Source organism: Carassius auratus, chromosome 43, assembly GCF_003368295.1.
Source record: "Carassius auratus strain Wakin chromosome 43, ASM336829v1, whole genome shotgun sequence".
Classification (NCBI taxonomy): domain Eukaryota; kingdom Metazoa; phylum Chordata; class Actinopteri; order Cypriniformes; family Cyprinidae; genus Carassius; species Carassius auratus.
The window spans coordinates 15,099,675-15,122,094 of NC_039285.1; the positions used below are offsets into that span (position 1 = coordinate 15,099,675).

Consider the following 22,420-nt stretch of genomic DNA (forward strand, 5'->3'; position numbering starts at 1 on the left):
TGTGAAGTGCTGAAGTAGAAAGAGTGAAATAGTATTTTATAAAATAAATAAAAATATGGAAGTGTACTCTAATAATCCATTAATTAATTAAAGTTTTTAAAAAAAATTATTTTCTTTTTCTTTTCTTTTTTTCCAGTGTAATAAAATATAATGATATGTTATTATATATATATATATATATATATATATATATATATATATATATATATATATATATATATATATATATATATATATAAACATATATATTTGAAAAAACATATATGCCTCACGCAAACTTCCTTTTTCAACAAGACAAATGTCAACAAAGTACAGAAAACTGCATTCATCAAGAGACTTCAAAGGACTGGCTGTAGCTGTTTCTCTCTCCTACACTCTCTCACACTCCTAGCAGAGAAAGAGGGGAAAAAAAGGAAATATGGAAAGGATTTGCACATGCTAATATCTCATTTGGATAATGAGGCAGAAGCTTAGTTGGAGCTGAAAAGTGGAAGTCACTTCCTGTAGAGAACAGAGCAGGCCTGACTTCACACTCCATCAGTCCAGCACACTCAAAACTCGCCCAGGTGCTCGCCCGCCAAGACTCGCGGGACACGGCAGTGCTTGTCCGCGGCTGGAAGGCAAAGACCCCCCGACACGCAGCTTTGAGCTTGCTTTTCAATCGCCTAGACAGCCACGTTGTCCTTGTGCTGAGAGTTTAATGATACACAAAATCCACATGTACGTCCTGCGGAGGGATGAATTATGCAGCAGGCAGCGTGTGGGAGCTCACAGTGTCATATCAGTCCGATTGAGACCGATTCCGCAATGACAAGCGAGACAAACAAATTTCACATCGCTGGAGGGATGTCACACCAAGCAAGACGTTAAAATTCCTCATCAGGATGCTACTCAGAAAGAAGGAGAGGCAGTGAGAGGATGGAATAGAGGGACGGAGACAAGGAAACAAGAAATAAATGGAAGTCAGAAGGAAGAAGCAAATCTGAAATGAAAGCCGATATTATTTGTTTGATTAACACACATTCCTGGTTTTATATACCACTCCTTTAGAATATGATTACATGATTTAAAGAGTTGCAAACACATTTACAAAATAAAAAAACAAACTATTAGAAAGAACAAATACTTTGAGATATTATGCAAGTAACAATTACGAAAAAGAAAGTAATGAATTGCGTGATATAAAGTAGCAATTGTGAGAAGCAGAATAAAGTTGCAATTATGAGACGTAAGTTATGAGGCAGTAATGAGAAACAGTCCCAGTTCTGAGATAAAAATATTTTTGTATTTAACATTGAAGAATAATTATCACTTTTGGAAGTCAGTCACAAATATGAGTAATAAAGTAACAATTATGATATATGAAGCTGTAATTATGATATATAAAGTCACAATTATGAGAGCTAGTCCCATTTGTGAGATAAAAATCATTATTTGGAGAGAAACAAGTCGAAACTATGAAAAGTTCCATTAAAATTATGAGAGTCAGTCAAAATTGTGAATGATAAAGTAAAATTACAAAATACGAAGCGGGAATTCTGGGATATGAAGTCACAATTATGAGAAATAGTCTATTTGTGCCAACATTTAAAGTCATAACGGTGAGATAAAAACTATTGAGGAATAAAGTTGCATTTGTGAAATAATGTACATTTGTAATTTTAAGATATTAAGTAGGGGTGTGCCGGTTTCAGAATTGGTGATGACGGTTATGACGTGAGTCAAATGTGACGGTTCATAACATAACCGTCGGGGGGGGGGTTAGTGGATCTGCCGTAGAGTCAATTGGTTGATCTTGGAGATAGCGGGTTAACTCCGTTTCAGCGCGCGCTCTGATCGGTAAAGGCGCAGAGATTTCAGACCTCCGTTTATTAAGGAGATCTGTCACAAAACTCATCATCCGCACCAACGTTTTTTGAGCAAATTTCAAAGCCGCACCCGCCCGCCATCCACTGATTGTTTTGCGATGCAATGCTTTGCTGATGCGAGCCGCAAAAAAAGCCATTGTCTGTTCTAGAAAGGATGCAGCAAAGATATTTAATGCTAGAGTATGAGGCATAGGCCTACGCTGGGTTTCATTTACGATGAGATGTGCTCTAGTTCACGGTGCAGTGCAAGTGAACGCGGCGCGCTGGTGCTTCCATGTCACGGTTATCATTGTCTGCTATATTTGCTTTTTATTTATCAAAATACATGCAATTGGTTGATGAAACATTTATTAAAATTAAGATAAAATTTGTACAAAACGAAAGTCGTTTTTAAGAAAGGTTTTCTACAAAGCAAAATTTTATGAAGTGGTAAATATCATGTCTGACGATTTACAAAACTTCATTAAGTGGTAAAAACCATGTCTCCCAATATATTGTGCATCTTATGATCCTATCTAAAAAATGAAAATAATTTTTGATAAAAAATGTTTGTAAAAAATATTTTAATGACACGGTTTTGGCGGTTATAGAATTCTAATGACGGTGTTCAACTATAACCGCCGGTCTCACGGTTATATACTAACCGTCACACCCCTAATATTAAGCACTGATTTATGATAAAGATGCAATTCAATTTGATTTATTTTCACCCTGAGGTAGAAATATGTATTTATTAACAACATAAATAGTGACAGCTGACGAGTGCGATGTCCTCCTCATGGGCCATAAGAACAGCAGGAATCATAATTCCTCGTGTGTGCGAGCAGCTCTACACTCGCTGGGATTTGTATAATTGGAGCTGTGTATGGCGAATCAGCCCTTTGCTCCGAATCGCAGCGTGAACGAATTTCAAATGAAGCCTGTGTGATGTGAGCGGAGGCTATCGATATATTAAAAGCCCTGAAGTTTTCATGCAAATGAAATGCCTCTCAAATGGTTTCTTATCAATTCATATCCCAAGCTATCTCTTGCCTTTTCTTTGTGTCATGTTTCACTTTTTTTTTTTGTGGCGTTTTGCTGTCTGCTGCTCTCTTCCTCTTCATCCTTCACAGTTTGCTCCCTTGTCAAGCCTGGGAGGACAGAATATGTGACAGAAGCGAACGAAGAGGAGGGAGACGCCAGACCTTGACTCAGCCACTTACATAAAAGCCAGTAAACACCCCGTCTCTACATTCACCCTCATGCCTCAAGGACTCGTTTACATTTCCATTTTATTCAAACGGATCCCAATATTGGGTCCACTCATGCGTTTCTTCCAGCAACAAGTCTTCCTTTATTTATTTATACTTTTGTTGGTGTGGCTATGGTTTATTCATCTTATTTTCACCTTGTTGTGGGCATTCTTCTAACTTCCCTCAGCCTTTTTTTTTTTTTTTACTCTCCTTCTGGTTCTTCCTCTCATTTTGAGCTTCATTTTCTGGTCGTGGTGTGAGGGATTGCATGCTCAGGCGAGCGTGAACAGTTGTCAGCGGCGTGTAGCGGCACTGAGCTAAGCGGTCTTGGCTTTTTAAACGGAGGGGAGCTAAGTCACCAATGCCACATTAACCCATGTTGTGCAACACGTCTACAAACAGGTGACATCGTGGGCCTTCCTGAAGCGTGTGAGAGATCAGAGCGTCAGTGAATCGTTCTAAATGGATGCGCACCCAGAAATGAAAACTGTCGTGATTTGCTCGCCATTATGCCATTACAAATTAGTGCCCCATCGGTTTTTGCGATGGAAATAGAATTCAAAATAATGTAGAATAACATGGGTTTTGGAACATTTTTAGGGCTATACACTCAAATCGTCATAAGGACTAGTGTTTGTGAATATTAAAGCACAAAACGGCATTAAGTATGTATGTTCTGAGCATCTCTGTGTGAATGAGTGACACAGTTTTGTCCACTGCAGACATATTCAAGTGACTTCAGCGGCATTTTGCCATTTAATTTGATAAACCTATAGTCAGATAAAAGCACAGAAGGTTTTCAAAGCAACCCCTCAAAATAAAAGTTCAGTGTAATTTGATGAAACTTTAGTATAATATATTTGTATTAATCCATAAATCCTGACAAAAATTAAACAACAATTTTTGGAAATAAATAAATAATTAATGAATGAATACAAACTTCATAGGGCTCAATTATTTTAAAGTTACTCAAAATGTAATTAAACCATTACAATGGAACCCAGACAAATAAAAACACAGAATTTCGGGGAAAAGAATGGCCCATAAATGCCTTTTTTTGTTAAACTTTAAATAAATCATAGTTAAATTATATGGGTTTAATTATTTCAATTAATTTGAGATGTTTTTTAATCACTACAATTTTAATGTTACCATTAATGGTTTTCTCACATCTTGAGAATAGAAAGGGTCAAAACAGTCATAGTATTATTTATTGAGTAGTTCTGAGGTTTAGATCAACAAAAGAGACAGAGGAAAAGACAGAAAGAGAAGACAGAAATATTTAGAGAAAGCAGATGGAAAGAACCACACACTTGCCCTCTTCTCTTTCTCAGGCACGGTAATGAGATAATTACTGGCCCATCTTACACCACTCATTCTTATTCACTGTCAACACAGATGAGACTGGCGGTCTCCAACACTTCCCACACAAAAACTGAACACACAGTTTGAAAGGACACATACATCTCCTCATTCATTTCTTTAATTACAGGTCCCACGGTTCTTCTGATTAAGGAATCTCTTGAAGGCTGACCGCTTCCTCAAATTTTAGACTTCCAGCAATTTCAATAGACAAAGCTGAAGGAAATGCATGTCATAGGAAGCATACACGTATATAATGCAAATGAGCCTGACCTTGAAAAAAAAAAAAAAAAAAAAAAAAAAAATACAGTGGAAAAGATAACAGATTAGGCATTTTATAGATGGTTGGAATATTTTAGTGTTTTTTTTTATTATTATTATTATTTTTTTTTTATACATTTAAAGGTCGGGGCAAGTTCTCACCAGTCTAATGCTTTAATTACAATATCTGATATTTTTGTATTACTTCTTACTTTTTCATTTTTCAAAATTCATTATTATTACTAATATTATTATATGTTGCTAAAAAACAAGTGTTTGATATTTAATCCTACCATTTACACTGCCGTTGCATCACTTGTTTTGTTTTTCATAACTGTTTTATTTACTTTTTTAATCAATATTTCACTGATATTCAGGCAAGTCCTTGTGCATTTTTTGCATACATAAAAGTGAGGGCAAGTTATCAAGAGTGTCAATTATTAATTACATATGTTTGTATGTTACTTTGCGTTTTCACTATTCTTTTTGTGTTTTGTTTGATTTTATTTATTCATTTGTAACCTCATATCCAAAGCAGAAATTAAGTGAAAAACAAAATAAGTTTTTGCATATGATTTTGTTCCTTCACCTTCAATATTTCTAGAGTCTATAGTAAAATATCAAAATCCTTTTCCTTATAACTGTACATTACATATAAAATATCTAACTGATTGGCTGCGATTGTCTCACGTTCCTCACACTCAGTGTGTCAAGGAAAAGCTGCTTAAGACATGCTTTCCAGGCTATTTAATAGTGTTCACAAAAGGTCAACATGTTCAATGAACAGAATCGTTTTTCCTGAGTAGTAATGCTGGAAATGTTTAACAGCGTGATACGCTTCAAAGTTTGTGGCTACATTCAACAATAAACCTACAGTGTGTAAAAAAAAAGCACAATAACTACCCTACTGATAACCCTTATTGTGACATTAAGGAAACTGCTAGCACTGTAAGGGGGCCTGAAAACGAACCTAGCGTTACCTTGTTTAACACTCCTCATGCATTCAACTTCAGCTATAAAGCACACACTCCACTTATCTTCAAATCTCCAGAGAGTAAGAGAGCGAGAGATAGATAGCGTGAGATATAAGATGAAAGATTCAGTTCTGAAGAGCTTTGTCAAAGCACTACTGTTAATCTACAGCGCATGAGACAAGCGATCAAACAACTTGACAAATTACAGCTCCTCAGAGCTTTTTGAAAGGGTATCGTCCACTGAAGCAGATTTTTAATCAATATGCTCTGGGGTGGGTCGGGGTACTTGAGATTCAACCCAGTATATTTAGTGGAATCTACTATACCCGGTTTGTAGATTTCCATTCGATTGTGTGCAGCACAACCGCGTCTGACGAGGTGAATTTCAATGGAGCCAGTTGTTTATTACTCCATGTCTGGGCAGCGAATGCAGTCGCTCCATGCATGCAGAGCACTGGTCATATGGAATGCATTAGTGACCACAGGGTTTGGGTAAATGTTCACCAGTACGAAAGACAGCTACTGCATAGTCACTTGTTTTCATGTGTTTTTTATTTGGATGACACCCTTATTTTGCATTCTGCCCTGCTGAATGTTAAGTATAATCCAGTCAGAAGCAGGGCAAATAAAATAAAATAAAATAAAAAAATAAAAAAATCTTCCTGGCCTCAGCAAGGCCTGTCCATAGCTGTTCGGGAGAAGAGAGATTGCGTTTGAAGTTTATGAAGCATCAGCACACGCTTTCACTGAGCCTTCCAGTGCCTAATGCCAATTCAATTCCAGAGGAAAACCACAGAAAGAGAGAGAGCCAGAGGGACTATATGAAGGCACTATTCATTTTAATGCAATATTACTCATAGTCTGTGTCTTTTTGTTGAAAATAAATCTTAAATTGAGTGAATATTTTCTTTATTGATTTCACTCTGACTCACGTGGCATATTTTTACAGTAAAAAAATAAATAAATAAAAATTAAAAAAAAAATAAGAAAGAAAAAGATTAAAGTTATGTGCAACAATTTTGCAAATGTTTAACTATAGTGTATAAAAATATCTTGATTTAAACAACATAATGTTTAATTCCTCTAGCAAAAATACAGTAAAAATTCATAATATGAAATACTACTACAATTTAAACAAAATTTTTATTTATATTTCAGCATCCATTACTCCAGGTTGTATTTTCATATGATTTGGTAAATTATTTCTTATTATTATCTATGTTGAGACAATGACACAACATGATTTAAAATTATATTTTTCATTATTCCATTAAATTCATCAAAGAATCCTGAAGGGGAAAAAAAAAAAAATAATAATAATAATAATAATAATAATAATAATAATAACTTAAAAAAGATTATAAGAAGAAGAAGAAGCAATCAAGTTAGAGATTGTCAATAATTAAAGGTGGCATAGAATGCAGTGCTCATGTGGAGAGACTGTTTTTTTGGAGTTATAAAACAATGAGTGAGTGGATTTTACCATTATAGGCTGGTTGTTTTCACACTGTGGAAACACTACTGTGTTCAAACACCTTACAAAAGTGATTTTTGCATTCTATGGTACCTTTAAACACCAAAGCAGAATGTTTTCTTGGGGTTATCTTATGGTTTCTTATTAGAATGGTTTCTGAAGGATCATATGAGACTGTAGACAGGATTAATGACTACTGAAAACTCAGCTTTGCATCACAGGAAAAAATTACATTTAAAATATATCGACATATAAAACTGTTATTTTGAATTGTAATAATAGCTCACAATATGACTTTTCTACGTTCTGACGTTTATGACTGTATTTTTCATCATAAATGAAGCCTGGGTGAACATACTTCTTAAAACATTTGTCCAGCAGTGTAGATATTAATGCATTAGCTTATATTTAAGATATATTCAATATAATAAAAAAAAAAATAATAATAAAAAATAAACATTACTTAATTACATTAATTTTAAAGATATTTTCCATTAAAATTCATTTTATTTTCATTATGACAAATTTTTCATCCTATCTTTAATTAATGTTGCTAAAAACAACGAAAATCGAAACGACGTCAGAACATTTTTGACAGCAATTTTTGCTGACTGGATTAACACTGGTAAAAAGAGGGAAAAAGCATGTTGATCACACGCAAAAGAAACACAAAGCATGAATGAGAAAGAGAGCGCAGCTGTTGAAGAGCTGAGATTCTCTCTCTTTGAGATCTCAACAGCTTCATCTTCACAATCGTAATTCCACACAGTCCTGCAGCTGTTGCAAGCTTCTGCAAAGGCGTGCCAGCCTCGCCATGTGCTTCAGACACAAACTCTCCTTCTCCCAGGTGGAGGCAGGCAAACAATGGACAACCGCAACCGGAGATGTGTTGCTCGGCGTAAGCTGCGCCCCTCTGGCACACACTCTCTCTTTGCCATTCCTTCAATGCTGCAATACTGGAGAAGTTGGTCATGTGGAGGCTTAAGTTCTTGCACTCTTTCATTGGCGATGTGAGTGGAACTAAAAGAGCGCAGAACACTGTTTTACAGTGTTTTAGTGGGCTGCTTTTTGCCAGTGATATAATTCCACTCTTACTGTGAGAATGAGGCTGTAATAGCCCATATGTGCTCTTCAGTGGAGACGTTTCCCTCTAGCAATGATAAGGACAGATGGAAAAGCCTTAGTACCATCTCGTTTGGCAATGCAGACTGTGGCACCAAATTACAGGGGCTGTAGAGCTGCAGCAGTGAACATTTACAGACAGTCAAGGAGGGTTCGCATTGTATCCTGGACCGACCGCGATTGAATTATGCCATCTCACTTTAAAGTCAACTGCTTGCAACCCATTTTACTTTTGCAACCTGAGTTAAGATATTCAACAATAAAAATTAGTAGGGCATAACTTGGTTTTACCCATCGGGCATGAGTGAAATGGTTGTTGCACACTAGAATGGAACCAGATGGTTGGAGGATCAAAAAGTAAGAGAGATTCAAAACTTTAGCCAAAAAGAAAAGTATTTTCAGAGGCAAAGCAAGTTATTACATTTAGATAAACACTTACAAACATTTTTGGACTGATGAATCAGGCACAATAAGATCTGGAAGGTGTATTAAGAATTATTATTTCATATTGAAGGCAGAACACCCCAGGTCAACACACACACACACACACACACACATAAACATGCAGACACACATACATACTTAACAAGTTAACTGAAAACATTAAGTAATGCAAACTTTTTTTGCATTACGTTTTCTGAAATGTTATGTTTAAATATGCAAATAAGCCATTATCTTATTACATATGCTCTAATGTTCTTATATTTTCAGAACAAAAATATGAACATTGGATAAAGACTGTTTTTTTTTTTGTTGACATGTTAGAGTAAAATGCATATTAGAGACATATTAAGAGTCAAACAATCATAAACATTTTTAGGACTGAAGAAACAAGCAGAATAAGACCAGGAATGTGAATAAGGAAAGTAAACAGGGTTCATTTTGAATTCATGTAGACTTTAAGGACTCCAGTCCTCAATGCATTGTGCGTAGGCCGAACATCTCAGTCTCGGTTATTAATGAAATACTCACAGGAATGTGAATGAGATTAATATGGAGTCGTAAAGGGAGAACAGCTGCTGCCATGTAAGTTGTGACTACAAATAAAACTATAATGAACTCATAAAACAGGCATGATGAAACTGAAAGATTCAACACTGCAGATGAACAGAGCGTATAGGATATTTAAAGCCGCAGTGTGTCCTAAGACACTGTAAGGCAAAACTGCAAAACTATTGTACATTCCCCAAACACATTGTTCATTTTTCAGTCAGCCAGGTAGCCTCGAACTCACGCCACTGGTTGAGCCAGAAGTTGACGTGTTGGACACCAGTGTTTACACTGACTACAAAAATATGACCTATGTTTGTTTTGCGAAAAATTACATGCATATGAAACACATCACACCAACAATATCTCTTCATAAGTTTTTATACTTTTCTGATACTTCAATATCTGTGAGCTCTCCCACAAACATAGAGAGAGAGAGAGAGAGAGAGAGAGAGAGAGGTTCAACGACCTCCGGATGGAATGATCCATCAAATGATAGACATTGTCCTAGAGGAGGGATCTATCATCAAATGGGCACATGCAATGCGGAAACAATCCCCAGGCATTGCCAAACAGAGGTCGGAAAGAACAAATAAGGCTTTCAGTGCATGCTCTGCTGGTGACCTTTGGAGGGCGAGAAGGAGAGAGGAGACGGACAACTTTATGAGAATAATCTCACATGCATGCTCAGAAGAGATCTCAACGATATCTCAAGATTGTCCATGATTTCCCATTCTATAAAATAGCAGATATCTCAATATGAACTAAAACAAAACTAATAATAATTGTAATAATATTTTAGCTGCCTGTATACTAACAACATTCGTTTTCTACTTCCATCTTTGTAACCCCGTTAAAGCCTGAAATGGAAATGTAAAAATGTGGTTTCTTTTTCCTTCAAAATGCATTTTTGCAGTATCATATCATATAAGACAATATGAAGCCTAAAATCAAGGAGGGGAAAAACATTTAGGGGTTAATAAGATACAATTCTGATATAAGATATATAGCAGACTATGTACATAAAATGCATACTAATATCAGTCACTCTATATCTCCCAATAATATATCTTAGTAAGATGGTATTTTAATGCTTAGTTTTATGATCAAAGCTCTGTCTTGTTGTATACTTATTGTAAACAATGAAGTATGTTGCCTCAGTGCTTGTCTTGAAATATTACTGACAAAATGAAAATTTTAAAAATAAGAAAATATTTTACAGCAAAAGACATGTGTACCATGACCTTAAGTGAGATTTTTGGATTATACTAACAGTATGTATGTGTGTGTATATATATATATATATATATATATATATATATATATATATATATATATATATATATATATATATATATATATATATAATGTGCTGCAAAGTAGCAAAGTTCTATAAACTCATATTGTGACCTATTGCTGAACTCTCACCATTCCCTGCATTGCCATTTGAAAACGATCCAAAGCAGAGGAGCTCTATACATATCAGCGGCAGAAATTTCCTGCCTGCAGAATATTTTTACCACTCCTCATTCAGTATCAGCCTTTCAGACTTCCATTAATGGTTTGCCCATCCCTGCGGAGTGTATCATCAAAACCTGCCACGGAATGAGATGACATCCGCGTCACATCACCAGAAACGCCAGCCGAGACGCGATGGGATGAGGAAGGTCTGAAAGTTTACACGCAAACACACCCACCCACACAAACTAATGCAATGACGGAGAAAAGCCGAGCTGTCGGCTCCAGCATGCAAAGCTCTGCAAGTTAGAAGCTCCCCGTTGAAGCAAAGATTGAGGCGTACAAGCTTTTATCAGAACAAAACTGCAGAAGCCTCCAGACTCTTCAAATATTGGACCAAATTTGGGGTTCTGCTCAGCAATCTAGAGCAGAATCACCTCCTTTCATTAATGTCATTTGTTTTTAATGTATTGCAAAGCTTGAAAAGTGAAGTACATGTCTTTGATATGACAATTAGAGTGAAGGCAGAGGAACGGCTCCAGTTTGGCTCTGTTTTCGTTTGTAGTTCTTGTTTTCACCTAAATAAAGGCGGAGAAGACGGTGAAGATGTGGGAGGTGAAAGTAGCTTGGAGAAATGTGAGTTTGTTGCAAAGTGCCTGTGATCAATACTAAAGAGGCAGCAAAACTGTGATGTTATTTTGGGGAGAAAATGACAGGACGCTTTATTCTGAATCTCGGCATCTGTCTGCGTGTGAGTGAATATTGTGGCTGCTGGCAGCATAGCCTGATGTGTGACGTGACTGTGAGAAATTAAAGAAAAGGAAATGACAGCAATTTCTTCTTCTTTACCACCAGGTTGTACAGATAGGTAGGAGGACAACCTACATAAATGCAGCATTGCAAAAAACAAAACAAAAAACTACTTATGTGCAGGCTTCAACATGCACAAAAAGTATTTGGACTCTAAAGCCACAATTCAAATGTTTAAATGCCAATTGCCAACTGATAATAAAATATCAAACCAAGTAGGATAAAAAAAAAAAAAATTAAAATAAAAACCTGCATTACTACTCTTAAAAAAAAAAAAAAAAAAAAAAAAAAAAGAATGCCACAGGAAACTTAGATCTACATATTATAAATATTACATTAATATTTATATATCAATTGCTATTTCTTTTTTTTTTCTTCTTTTTTTATATTTTTTATATTTTTGAAATGATCTGTGATGTATTTATTTCGTTGACAGTCCTGGCTGTAATAATAAAACAAATGAATATACTTTATGGAGAATATACATTTATAAAATATATATTTTTTTTAAATTGAAAATGTTATAAAAAAAGTATAATATTATACAATTATAAAATATAAACATTAATATACTTTTCTGGAGAAAAACAAGAACAAATAACTTTGTTAAAAAAAAAAAAAGTTTGCTTGTTTGTTTGCTTATTCGTCCATTCTTACTTATTTTTAAAATGTATTTATTCGTCAGCGATCATCAGTGCTTTGTCGCATCAGAAATAAAGAAAAAAAAAAAAAAAAAAAAAAAAACCTTGGCTTAAGTGTTTAAATACTTTTTGTAGCCACCGTATCTGTGTTTGACGAAGAGTGTTCGTTGAAATTGTAAATTAGATTGCAAAATAAAGGATTTTCTTTTTACTGTTCAACTCCTATAAAACTCACATTTCTGGAGCTACAATCACCTGATCGCCTGGGCCCAGGTTAAAGCTCACCCACTTCCAACACAAGCACACAGTATCTCAGATAAACATCCGCAACTTACCCGTCACGTTGACCTCTACGAGTCCAGAGCGTGTGCCAATGCTATTGGTTGCATCGCAGACGTATGTACCGCCAAACTCATAGGTCACCGGGCCTTTGAAGAACAGGGTGTTGTTCTTGATTTCAATGTTGTTGGGAAGGGATCCATTCAACCTGAGAAAAACAGACAGATAACATTTTTATTTATTTTTTCTGTTGACCCGTATGGAAACTGGGTGGGAGAAAACACCGGATCAGAAGATCAACTGTTACTATGAGGACTGATTCAATCTATTGTGTTTAAGCAAACCAAACATACCAAGCATACTTCAAGAACTGCACATCTCAAACCAACAGACGTGAAGGGTGGTACAACATAACGACTGAACAGGCCCTTACAGACCTGAATGTTGCCCCAGGAAAGAAGGAGTGATTTGAAATGGTGAAAACATATGTATGTTGTTATGCTGCCACTCTTTCAGTTCTGGGCTGCTGCTCCTGAAGTTGGATCCCAAGAAAAATGTGGAGTCTGACTTACTATGCAGCTCCTCTCACACTTTAACTGTACTGTCCTAATTCTGGACTCTTCGTGGTTCAGCTGCCCTGCGAGTCTAGACCTGCCCCGTTCCTTCTAAAGTTGTAAGAAGAACAAATGTTCTTGTGGCAGATGTTCTCTTTGCTTCTCATCAGAGATCAGTATAACGATGCCCCCCCAGGCACCAGACAACCTCAGATCATCTTGTTCCTACTTAACAAGTTCCTTCCTTCCATCTCAATGACGCCCAATCTGCCATATCTTTCAGGGACTGGTTGATTGGCGGTGTTCTTTATAAGAACCTTTCAAACCTTCAAACGGTAGTGTTCTCAAAGCAAGAGATATAAACAGTCCATTCGCTAGTACACTATAGCATCCAAACAATAAAACACACCATTTATTCAGGTCAACAAAGGGTGAGAGTAGAAAGCATAGTAGAAATAAGGTCAAGTCTCAGTCAGAGCAAAACAGAACACGCATAAACATTGTGAACAATAAGATGAATTATAATAAGCCTAGTTTTGATCCTATTTGGATGAGTCTCAACGCATTACACACAACTGTCAATGAACATTATTTAAATTCTATATTAATGTGACGTAAATAGCCTATTGCTAAATTGATTTAATTTTCATATTACCCAATTTGTAATATTCAGACTTGCCAAATTTGATATTCCATATTTCTTCACTCGATTGTGGTGGCATAAAGTAAATAGAACTAAAACAGCATCAATATTAGCCACCTTCAGGCATTTCTATTATAAATACTGACAATGTTTTACATGTTTTAAAATGTTTGCAAACATATCATAAAATGAAATTATTGGCTTAAGTATGTCTAAATATATGAACAACATTCTAAAATGTAATTCTTAAAGTGCACGCAGTATGAAGTTATGCTAAAAAACAATAGTATACTTCATGGATGAATTGTTAATTGTGTCTTTTATCACTTTATAAATGGTGTCATTGGGTATGATGCAAAGCAGAGCAATGACTAATAAAAGTTCAGCTACAAAGCATATAACCCTCACCAAACACACACCACTATTGTTTTTCCAAATGTGTGTGTGCTTTCTGTTTTCTTTCTAAACTGTTTCTGTAATATTCATAACCTGTTTGAGGACAGGGCCTGTGAGACAGATTTCAGCCCCAAAACGCAGAAGGTATAATGTGTTTCCCTAAATGCTGACTGCTGGAAAGAAATCTGATAAGATCCAGCAGATAGAAGACGGGAGGAGAGATAGCTAAGGAAATATGTCACAACGAACTTTCTGAAGATAAACTCTGAGTCTGAGTGTTTGTGACTGTTCTGCTCGCTTTATGACATATTTATGGTAAGAATCTCTCTGGCATGTTTTGATATCTGGGAAATTAACGCAAATCTGAAACTGAAAGTGTGTGTGTAGGTGTGTGAGAGAGAATGTGTTTGAGTACTCACATCATATTTCAATGTGAAATCTGAAATAGGAGTTATATTTCGTATAGCCGCGCTTAGCCAGACTTTGTGTTTCGGCATAAAGTCTGGCCCAAATAGTTGCTTATTTCAGCCAAGAATCACCCACTGTCTGGATGACACTTAAAGCGATCAGTCGCAGTCCACAGTTTCATTAAAGGAAAGCTCATCTTAAATAGTTGTATGATAGTTACAAAAAGCCAGCCAATCAGATTAGAGCTTCCCAGATCAAAACAGGACTTTCCAATTTTGTGCAATTTGCATCAAACGGTTACAGAACAGACTGTGGCTGCTTTAAGGAAAAAACTGTGAAGGGGATATTGAGATTGACTTGTTGCAAAGATTCAATGATCTTAAAGTATCGTAACATATTTCAGAATGAAATGGAATATTTCATTGAGAATATTTAATTAGACTTGTTGCGAAGTTGAATCGACTTCCGTATTTTAACAGTATTTCTGAATGAAATGCAATATTGAATGAGACAAAATAGAACAGGGTTTGGTTTCAGTGCACCTCCTTGCCATTTCTAGTTCACAGCAGACTGATGGCAAACTTGAATGCTGAAGTGTGTAATGTTTTATGTTAAAATGCTTTCTTGTAAATAAAAAAGAAAAAAGAAAAAAAAAAAAGACGTGCATATTCCAAAAATCCGAAGGCTCAGATTCAGGACAAAAAAAAAAAAGAACAATATGAACAAAGGTCAGTGCCTGACGAAGACTTGATGGTCGAATCATTGTACCAATAAATTCCTTGGGAGCAGCCTTATCAGTGTGCAGACCGTTTTTTGTTTTGTTAAAATACTTTCTTGTAACCTTGTATACAGAGAAAATATTCTGTACTGAAAAAAGGAAACATTGTGACACTTTCAAAACATTACTATGTTTCTTTAAGAATCCAGCTAGCCTGACATAGCAACAGAGCCTCAACCAATAGCGTGGGTTTGGGGAGTGACTATGCATTTTTATTTATTTTTTTTCATTTGGTGGAGATGATGGTTCTGAAATTACAGAAGTCACACAAACTCTGTGTTCTTCCCTGTGCATTTTCAGAAGGGCATTTGTGTAATATTTATGCATAACGTAAAATAGTCAGCGCTTATACCGCGTAAAAGACTTGAGTGAACTGCAGCTAGTGCTTGTGTGTGTGCATCCATAGTTGTCCAGGATTGAAATGTTCTGCAACAGCGCGGTGATGACCTCCAGTGTAGCGCCCAGGGGACCCTTCAGAACACATTTGGTGTCCGCTCTCCACTGCTGCTGTGGCCGTCCCCTCTTATCTGTCACGCCGGCGCCCGTGTCTTTCCCTATCACTGTCTTCTCCTCCACCCCGCTCTGTAATCACACCATTCTCCTCTATCTTACCTTTTTCTCCCATGGTTTATCCTCTCGCTCTTCTAGCAACGCCTACTCTTTGAATTTAATAAAAATATTTTTGCTATTTTTATGGGCATTTGCTAATTTCTTCTATCCGCTTTAGAAAGTGAGTTAAATCATCAGTGTGTTTCTGTTCACGGTACAGTGTTATTTTTGTAATCTGAATCCTATCCATTCATCATTGATACTATTATAGTTTTTAATTATTATTTTTCCCCCGATTTCATTTTGATTTTGGTTAAAGGTTAAGTAATTTTGTTGTGTTTTTGTCATATAGTTTATATAAACAGATTTTTTTTTTAGTACATTAACTTACATTAAATGAAAATAAGAAATTATGAATTTTGCGACTAGCATAAATGAAATCAGTTAACGTTTCCTAATATGCCATTTTATTTCAGTTAAAATGATTTCAAGTGGTTTTTTTTTTTCCTTTTTAATGGTTTTAGATAGTTCGCCCAAAACTGAAAACAGCAGAAAATGTTGAAGACAACATCAACAACAACAACAATAATAATAATAATAATAATAAACACAAACAGACAAACAAACAAACAGACAGACAGACGGACAAACAGACAAACAAACAAACAAGAAATGTCTGTTACCAAACTGTTGACAGCAGGAAATGACTTCCACTGAATTTGTTTCAAAACTGTTTGGTTTCAACAGAAGAAAGAAACTCGTTTACCCAGAGGATGAGTAAATGATGACAGAATTTTGATTTTTGGGTGATCTCTTTAACTATAATAACTCCGACATGATATGATTCACATCAATGAGACACAAAATGACATGGGGTTGGCTACTTTAATTCAGGCCAGTAAATAGCAACCTAACAACCATCACTCGGAAATCTTTAGTAATGGCATAGCAACCAATAACACCAGCACCCCACACCTTGCTGACGACTTTACTACCAACAAGCACCAAACCAGAACATTCCTGTTCTCACTTTCTGGTACCTCATCTCTTCCCTTCTCAATCCCCATGTTCCTCATTTCAACCCGTTCTTTTCTTCTCTTTCATTCTACTTCCAGTCTCAGTATATCAATTACTAATAAAAAAATTCCTCAAGAAGACCTTAGCTCCATCCATTAGACCCTCTTCACAGAGTTAGCTGGTGTATACGTGTCCTTTGATACCCTGAATAGCCCAGAATGCTCAGCGTTTCCCCTCTCTCTCTCTCTCTCTCTCTCTCTCTCTCTCTCTCTCTCTCTTTCTTACTCTCTCTCTCGTCCTTTCTCATTAAAACCCACCCCAGTCCACAGAGGCAGTGCACCCTGGGCATTGCCAGCTATTAATCCACCACAGCTGAAGACCGGTGACATGTTTTCCTTTCCCAGCTTTCGCTGCCTAATTACTGAACAAATTGCCACATTTATCTCTCAGCTTTTTTTGTTGTTGTTGTGCTGCATAATTCCTTCATTTTTAACTGTAACACACAACTTGCTCATCCACTGTGTCCAACAATGTTGTTGGTGTCGGTATTGTTCGCATTTACATACACATACGTTCATGGGAATTTGCTGAGTGATGAATGATGGGATATTTCGCTGTGCTAATTGGCATATAAGTGTGGCGCATGCGGCAATGCCAAGGCACTGAATTATAAAGCTGCACAAGGGAGTTCAAGCAGAAGGTTACATGGGTCATCTTGGAGTGGACCTGACCCAAGGGCGCAGGAACAATCTGGAACAACACATTAGAAACCTTATCAGCTTGTCTCATGAATATTAATTAGTTGATGTAATCAGTGATAGGTTTATAGGTCAGGCCAATTAATCGGCATCAGCTTGCTGTGTCCACTTGGCCAAAGTGTGTAAGCTCTTAAACCTGCCAACTAACTAACTAACTATTTTCATGTATGTATGTATGTTTTTGGTTGTTTGTTATTAAGATAATTCTGAGTTACTGAGGTCTCTGAAATAAGGTTTAACTTGAACTTTTTTTTCTGTACATAATTATATTGTAGTATGCATAAAGTATTATTAAAATCATATTGTGATTGTTATCCCTTATTATAAATAATTATTGTTATTGTTATTTAGTGCTGTCAAATGATTAATCACATCCAAAATAAAGGTTTTTGTTTACATAATATATGCATGTGTAGTGTGTGTATTTATTATGTATATATAAATACACAAACATACATTCAAATATTTAAAAATGTATTATATATATATATATATATATATATATATATATATATATATATATATATATATATAGTAGTAATAATGTAATATGTGTGAGTGTGTATAATTATTAATACAACTTGATTAATGAGTCTGGTTAAAATGATTAATGAGTCGAGAATGGTTTCTACGCTCATGACCTCACACTAACACCAGCATTGTCCACAGAAAGGTTTATAAAACAGACCTGAGACTGTCTTGTCAACATATTCATTTGGTAGGCAAAGCAATGATGTCATTTTTTGCCACCATACTTTGCATCCAAACCCGTAGCACCAGTACAACAATAGCATCACAAGACCCATACTGACAAACAAAACTCAGTCTCACTGTCTATCTCTTTCACTGTTCTTTAAAACCAGTATATTGGTAAGGTAAACATTCAGAATGACACAAAGCAAAGCTTATTTTCTCATGTTTGATCTTGTTTGAAGGTTTATCAATGGCTCGGTGAGTTCTGAATAGAGCCATTGTAAACGGCTTTACTTATCTTGATTGAGGGCTAACCACCAATGAATGAAGAAGTAGTTTACGGAAGGAAATTATTCTCTTATCAGTCATAACACATCTATGCTGTCATGTATTATTACAGTAAACTGGATATTTCAGAGAGACCTCTTCAAACATCAGTTATCTTTTATTTAGTTTAATGATGCCAATATACACAACCAGTCAAACGTTTGGACTCACTGATCCTCGTGATCTTGAAAACCTTAAAAACCTTTTGATCTAAAGGTTTATGAGTAAATTGTTTGACATTAGTCTTGTAAACAAATATAAATTATGCATTTCTTAAAATAAATAAAAAAATAACAAAATTGTTTGGATGAATTGGATAGTAAAGGAAATCAGGCGTTCAGCATACCTGATTTTGAAGACTGTACCATTATTTCAAAATATGTAAAAAAAAAAAAAAAAAAAAAAAAATATATATATATATATATATATATATATATATATATATATATATATTTTTTTTTTTTTTATTTTTTTTTTTACTAGAATTTTATCTTTTCTCTCTTAAAAGCAAGGGCCACAATGGAAATTAGTTACTGCAACTTTATTGTGTTATCCTTGACAAGAAAGTTTTTGGGTCAAATAAACTTAACAAAACAAAACTAAACAAAAATCAAAAAATAAAATAAAACAGCAAGAACTATTTAAAATCTAACATTGATTTATTTTGTTACTTGCAAACAAACAATTTGGCTTTTTATTTATCCTCTTTATGTCACTCAAATAAATGACTCATTCATCTCATTAAATTAATAAGCTGAGACAACAAACGGATTATACGTAATGTGGATTATTATCGCAGGCGAGAATAACTCACAGTTTCCACTGGTAGACGGTGACGGCTGGGTTGGCGTCTGCATTGCATGTCAGCTTTACGTCTTCGCGATTCAGGAACCAGTTCCCATCAAATCCCTCGATTTTTACCTCTGGCTCATCTATATAAAAGTAAAAAAAAAATGTCTTCAGGCAGGGGCTCAGATGGCTTTTCTGGGTCACATGACTTGACGATGGGTGCTTGTCGTAATACTGATTAATGGTCTAGGCTCATTGCTGAAAGGTCAAGAGTTTATTTCTTAAGCGATTGGGAGAAGAACCAACAAGTGAAGGGTTACTGAGACTTCAACCACCACTGTGCCCTTTAGCTACCCACTTAGCCACAAGCTGCTCTAGGGCAACTATTCCAGAAATTAGACTAATTGGATAAGAACCTCTGCTAAATGCCAAATTTCAATTCATTACAGCACAATTTTTCTATTAATAATGGTATTAAAATGCACTGCATACTGGATGGTACAGGTCAGCAATTTCTCTGTCTCTTCAGAGCATGTATAAGGCCGAGCAAATTCAATTTGGAGATGTTATACCAAAGGGTAACTTGATTAACAAAACACTGAAAGTAAATGGAGAATCAGGACGAGTGATTCTCTGTGAACTTACCGCTGCTCTAAACACAGCGTTTCACACAAACAAGTAAGAACTAAATACTCTATGGTGTAGAGTGGGAGAATGGGTGGATTTCCTCTATCAGTGTGCTGTATGGGGGCTGCTATACTGCTCTAAACGGCCCTAAACAATAGCTGATAACAACAGCGGCTGACAAAGGCCAGTGACACATCTCTTCCTGCTCCAAACCTCCTCCGCAGAACTTGTGTAACAGTACAGCAGAAATGCTAATTAACATCGTATTACATTTGTATGTTTTGTTCAAACATTCTTTGACATTCCAGTGGGGTTTACATAAATATGTCACCATATAAATAAAAACAAACAAACAAATAAATATTTTGAATGACTGTTTACTATTTTAATATATTTTTAAATGTTTTTTTTATATTTAAAAACAAACAAATAAATATTTTCGTAATTGGTTACTATTTTAATATATTTTAAATGTTATCTATAAAAACAAACAGACAAATTTTAAATAACTATTTACTATTTTAATATATTTTTAATTTTTTAGATATAAAAACATATAAACAAATAAATATTTTAAATAATTGTTTACTATTTTAATATTTTTAAATGTTATTTATTCCTGTGGTGGCAAAGCTTTTTAAGCAGTCTTTAGTGTTACATTTTACATTAAAATGATTCTTATATGCTGATTTGGTGCTCAGTTTTTAATAACGGTTCTTGATATCAATGCTGAAAACAGTTTTTGCTGCTTAATATTTTTTGTAGAAATCGTCCTACTTTTTTTTTCATGATTCTTTAATGAGTAGAAATTTCAATAAACAACCTTTATTTAAATATATATATATATATATCCTGTACTTTCCTGTCTTTTATGATTTTATGAATACATATCCCTAATAAAATGGTGAACATAATAACATGTGATTTCTTGTTTTAATGTTGCCGTTTGAAAGACACAAAGAAACACTTACACTGAACATTGAGTATGACACTGTCAATAAAGCGGTCTGTATGGTAGGTGACGATGCAGGTCAGCTTTTGACGGTGGGTCTCGCGGCTGGGCAACAAGGTGTAGTTGCTGTGCACGGTCACGGTGCCGTTTGGATTGCGCGTTTCCTGAAACGTTGGTTCACCATTCAGAGTGGTGTCCCATTTGATGACGCTGGGAGGTTTGCCGTTAGCCGACATGCAGCTGGCAACAGGTATCTTGCGCTGCGGCGTCCTTGCCACGATGGTAGATGAAGTCAAGGTCATCTGGGTCACTGGCCGTGCTGGAAGAAAGAGGTAAACAGTAAAAATACAAGAAAAGAAACAATGTAATATACTAAAGTACTGTGTGAACAGGAGCAGCAAAGATCCCTTTTAGAGGTTGAGTAAAAAATAAAAAAATCATCAATTATCACTGATCCAGTACTAATCTCACTGTTCTGAAAAGTCTTTTTTTTTCCGTCAGTATAAATGAAGCAGTTCACTAATTTATTTTCCCCCTAACCCGTGTTCAAAGCAAAAGCATCAGTCAAGCACTCAAACAGATGTAGAAACCACTCGTTTCTTGCAGTGCCCAAAGTCCTCCAATCTCGATCCTTTATGGGCTGCCAATTAGCAATTAACTGGGCCGCATCAAAAGAGAAGATGTGTGTTTATGTGAGTGCATGTCAAAGAGTGCTGATAGCAGGACTGAGGTTTGTGTCGAGGGTTGATATGACATGAAGAGGCTCTTTGAAAGCACTGAGCTGGTTATCTCCGTTCAGGTTGCTGGCATTCTCAGAGGACACATGTGAACGTGAGATACAAAATGGGCTTGGGAGTTTATAAGCCACACTAGTAAAAAAAATAAAAAAAATAATCTGTACTTGAGCCAAGCAGCTCCCTTTGCTGGCTTAAAGGAAAACATATCAACACTTCATTTCTAATTAGATCTGCAATCAGTGGGAGCATAACCCACCTTTCTAACGAGATACTCCTCTCTCGCGATCCAACACACACACAAACACTCACACACACACACACACGCACATGCACATACATCCTGTTGCTCTTCTTAACCTTTGCAGCTAATAGCTTAAACTGAAATACACATCAACAGTAAATATAACAGAAATGACAAAACACACAATAAAATTGCTAAAACTATAATACAAATATAAAAATAAAGCATTCAAAATATTAACAAAAAAATATAATAGTATATCAATGAAACTACAATATTTATATAATTACAATGAATACTATATTATATACATTATTTAACAACACGTGTGTGTTTACTTTGTGTTTAATAGTTAAATGACATGCAGGTATGCAAATAAATAATGGCATATTTATTAGAAAGTGTTCTTTATTTCTTTCTTGTACAGTTTTTTTTTTTAATTTTTTTTTTTTTTACAAATTATAAGATTTTTATCAACAG

General features: G+C 35.4%; 1 protein-coding gene across 1 annotated transcript in view; it reads right to left on the reverse strand.

Annotated features, from left to right (window-relative positions):
- Positions 1-22,420, reverse strand: part of LOC113061785 (nectin-1-like) — a 93,976-nt gene that overhangs the window by 13,120 nt on the left and 58,436 nt on the right. The window contains exons 3-5 of the mRNA XM_026231219.1: positions 20,982-21,281; positions 19,409-19,526; positions 12,528-12,679 (exon numbers count right to left, since the gene is read on the reverse strand). Of these exons, the coding sequence (XP_026087004.1) occupies positions 12,528-12,679; positions 19,409-19,526; positions 20,982-21,281 (570 nt within the window). The remainder of the gene's footprint in view (positions 1-12,527; positions 12,680-19,408; positions 19,527-20,981; positions 21,282-22,420) is intronic.